The following is a 4,417-nucleotide window of genomic DNA, read 5'->3' on the forward strand; positions in this document are numbered from 1 at the left end:
AGGACGCTTGTTTGTTCCCAGCTGCCCAGACCATGAAATAGTCACACAGAAACTATATTATTTGCAATACTATTTGGCTAATACCTTAAGCATTTTTCTGGCTTACTCTTATATGTTAAATTAAACCATTTCTATTAATCTGTATATTGCCACAAGGTCGTGGTCTACTGGTAAAGTTTCAGTGGGCTCCAGAGCAGGTGTTTAACCCCGGTGGAGGCTACATGGCTTTTTGCAACTCCACCTTCCTTCATCTCAGCATTCAGTTTAGTTTCTTCTTCCCCATACCTAGCTCTACTCTACTCTGCACTGTCACAGGCCAAGGCAGCTTCTTTATTCATTAACCAATAAAAGCAACACATATACAGAAGAATTTCCCACACCAGTTCCTCATCAAAGTAACTTCCTTATGCAAGAGATGAAAACCAAAAAAATTACATTACATATACCATAGCAAATACAACAAACCAAAATGCAGAGTTGTGGAGCTCAGTCACAATGGATACATCTACAAAACAACTCATGCATTGTGAAAGAGGGGGAGGAAAGATTGTAGGAACCAATGGACCGGGGAGTTTGTTGTGAGACTGGGTCTCCTACTAATTCCAGAAGCAATATACATAAAGTTTCACCAACATGGCAACCTAAACATGAGCTGGACAAGGACAACAAGATAGACATGCCATAGTGGATGGAGAACACCCATGAGGCCTCACTCTACATAAATGACTATAAGGAACTAGGGATTCTGAGAGTGAGGGAATAGTCTTCCCCAAGGAAGAGAACATGAATTGATTATTCAATATGAATGCTCAGCTTTGCAAACATACATATAATCACATTATACAGACTAATCAAGTTATGCCAAAAATATATTCATGCATATACACTGATATGTATATGATTAATATAAAAATAAGCCACGAATTTGAAAGAGAACAAAAAGGGGTGCATGGGAGGGTTTAAGGTAGAAGGAAAGGAGGGGAGAAAATGATGTATTGTAACAAAAAAGGCAAAAGTAAAAACAAGATGAACTCTTGAAATCTAAAAAACTGTCATTAATGGAGAAACTAACAGATACTCTTTCAATTTTTCTGTCACCATTGTCTAGTGATGTACTTGTCACGCATATAACTCAGAAAGGAACATTCTGAAAGATCATTCTCATTACGGATGGGTGAGGACGTCTATTCCCCAGATGAATATGTCCCCAAAATAATATAATCAACACATAATGCTCAGAGCCCATAACACAAATAGAGCAATTTCAGTCAGAAGAGCAGTGCAGTGTGCAGCATGTGGCACACAGGGGACATAAAGTGGAATTGATACATCCCACGTGAAATCCCTTGAGATCTCCAGTCTAAGGACAGAGATAAGAAACAAGAACCAGACATACTTACGTGGAATTGAAAACTCAAGTGGATCACTAGGCAGTGACCACAAGTAGGAACTGTGTTTTTGAGAGCCAAAGCATCTGTAGGTCCTCCTGTGCCCTGGCCTCACAGGGGAGATAAGAAATGTGTTGTGGTCCTGACGTGAGCAGCTCTGGGGAAAGGAGGCATTTCCACCTCTACAGAGGATGAAGATGTCAAAAGAAGACTGTGTGTCACAGAGGAGAGTCACATTTCTTTCTGAGATTTCCTGAGGTCCTGCATCAGCAGAAAGGAATGGCTTCTTATTGTAAATGCCTGGAAGTAAAAAGATTCTATTAGCTGGTCTTTGTGACATGGGCCTTTAATCCTAGCACTCAGGAGGCAGAGGCAGGTAGATCTTTTTGAGTTTAAAAAGAACCTGCTTTTTCAGCATCTAATGAAATGATCATATGGTTTTTTTCTTTCAGTCTATTTATATGGTGGATTACATTGATAGATTTGCATATGTTGAGCCAGCCCTGCATCTATGGGATGAAGCCTACTTGACCATAATGGATAACTTTTCTAATGTGCTCTTGAATTCGGTTTGCCAGTATTTTATTGAGAATTTTTGCGTCGATATTCATGAGTGAGATTGGCCTGTAATTCTCTTTCTTGGTTGCATCTTTTGAAGAAAAAAAAAAGAACGTGCTTGTCCACAGCTAAGGCTCCTAGCAATAGTGAAAAAGTTGCCTGTACTGGCCATATACTGTAATCAGATTGGTGACTACCCTAACTGTCATCAGAGAGCCTTCACCCAGTAACTGATGGAAGCAGATGCAGAGATCCAAAGCCTAGCACTGTTCCCAGCTCTGGAAGTCCTCCTGAAGAAAGAGGGGAAGTATTGTATGATCCAAGGGGTCAGGGTCATGATGGGGGAGCCCACAGAGATAGCTGACCTGAGTTCATGTGAGACCATGGACCCTGGACCAACAGTTAGGGAGCCTGCATGGGAGCAGCCTAGGCACTCTGCATGTTGTGTGGTTGTGTAGTTTGGTCTGTTTGTAAGGCTCCTAGCAGTGAGTTCAGGAACTGACCTTTGGGAACCTGTTCCCATGCTGGATTACTTTGCCCGGGCTTGATATGGGGGGGGAGCTCAGTCCTACCTCAATTTGATGTGCCAGACTTTGTTCAAGCCCATGGGAGATCTGCCCCTTTCTGAATGGAGACAGGGGAAAGGTGGATGGCAATAGGGGTAGATGGGAGTTGGGGAGATTAAGGGCAAGAACTATTAATTAAATAAAATAAGTTTTAAAAATAAAGGGGGACTGAGAGGCCTGAGGATCCCGTAGAGAGTGCTCCTGCCACTGGGGCTTCTTCTTATCCTCCCATCCTGACTCCCAAGCCTGCCTTTTCATCTGCAAGGTCCTTGGAACAGCCCAGGCACCATCCAACTCCCTGGGCTTTTCTGGGCATTCAGCAGGGTGTGTTCCAGGCTGCTGGCTTTCTTTACCACATTCCACCCTGCCCCCAAGCACTCCTTTTCATCTGCAAGGTCCTTGGATCCCCCAACTCAGCCTGCTTCAGGGCTGAGGGGTCCAGGGAGCCAGCAGAAAGCCACTGGGGCTTCTTCATATCCTTCCATCCTGCCTCCCAAGCCTGCCTTTTTGTCTGCAAGATCCTTGGAGCCCAGAAAAAGGCCCTGCTCCCATACTGAGCAGATCCAGAGAGGAAGCGTGCCAATGCAGAATTCCTTCGACATCCTGAAAAGCAACATGATAACACCAGAATCCAGCGAACACACAAGAAGATTAGAACATCCTAATCAAGGAGTAAAAGAAATCTACTTTAAACATAACGTTATGAAAATGATGGAGACCTTTAAACAGAAAGTGAAAAACTCCCTTAAAGAAATAGAAGAAAAGGCAAACAAAAAGATAGAAAAATGAATAAATCCCTCAAAGATACTCAAGAAAACCAAGAAAAAGCAAACAGGTAAAGGAAACAGTTCAACACTTGAAGACCGAAATAAAGGTAATAAAGAAAATACAAACCAAGAATTGGCTGGATATGGAAATTTTGGGTAAACAAACAGAAACTACAGAAACATGTATAACCAACAGAATACAAGAAATAAAAGAAAGAATCTCAGGCACTGAGGATACAATAAAGGAAATAGACATTGATCAAAGAAAAGAGCAAATCCAACAAATTCTTAACACAAAATATCCAGGAACTCTGGAACACCATGAAAAGACCAAGCCTAACAATAGTAAAAGTAGAAGAAGGAGAAGAAAGCCAGCACAAAGGCCCAGAAAATATATTCAACAAAATTATAGAAGAAAACTTTCCCAACCTAAAAAAAGAATATTCCTATGAAGGTTCAAGAAGCTTACAGAACACCAAATATACTGGATCAAAAACAAAAATCCCCTCACCATATAATAATCAAAACACAAAACATACAGAATAAAGAAAGAATATTAAGAGCTACAAAGGAAAAAGGACAAGTAACATATAAGGTAAACCTATCAGAATTAAACCTGACTTCTCAATGGAAACCATGAAAGCCAGAATGTCTTGGATAGATGGGCTGCAGACACTAAGAGACCATGGATGCAAGCCCAGACTACTATACCCAGCAAAGCTTGCATTCACCATCGATGGAGAAAACAAGATATTCCAGGATAAACACAGATTTAAACAATACATAGCCACAAACCCACCCTTACAGAAAGTACTAGAAGGAAAACCACAACCCAAGGAAGCCAACAACACCCATAATAACACAACATCTGACAACTCTACACCAACACAACTCAAAGAAGGGAAACACACACACTAACACCAAAAATTAGCCGAAGTTAACAACCACTGGTCATTAATATCGCCTAATGTCAATGAACTCAACTCACCTATAAAAAGGCACAGGTTAGAGACGGAGCTGGGAGGCGCAGGCAGGCAACGACTGCTGCCGCCGAGACTGGAGGGGACCAGCGCGGCGGCAGAGGTCGCAGGCGGCAGGGACCAGCGCGCAACACCGAGAGCAGATCGCCCCACTACAA

General features: G+C 42.2%; 1 protein-coding gene across 1 annotated transcript in view; it reads right to left on the reverse strand.

The window, feature by feature from the left end:
• The window catches only part of LOC126495407 (leukocyte immunoglobulin-like receptor subfamily B member 2), a 9,244-nt gene extending 7,516 nt beyond the window's left edge, over window positions 1–1,728 (reverse strand). The window contains exon 1 of the mRNA XM_050133016.1: window positions 1,401–1,728. Coding sequence (XP_049988973.1) covers window positions 1,401–1,728 — 328 coding nt within the window. The remainder of the gene's footprint in view (window positions 1–1,400) is intronic.
• Window positions 1,729–4,417: the final 2,689 nt, after the last annotated feature.

The sequence above is a fragment of the Alexandromys fortis genome, unplaced genomic scaffold, assembly GCF_014885135.2.
Source record: "Alexandromys fortis isolate MF-2015 unplaced genomic scaffold, M_Fortis_MF-2015_v1.1 scaffold_488, whole genome shotgun sequence".
Taxonomy (NCBI): Eukaryota; Metazoa; Chordata; class Mammalia; order Rodentia; family Cricetidae; genus Alexandromys; species Alexandromys fortis.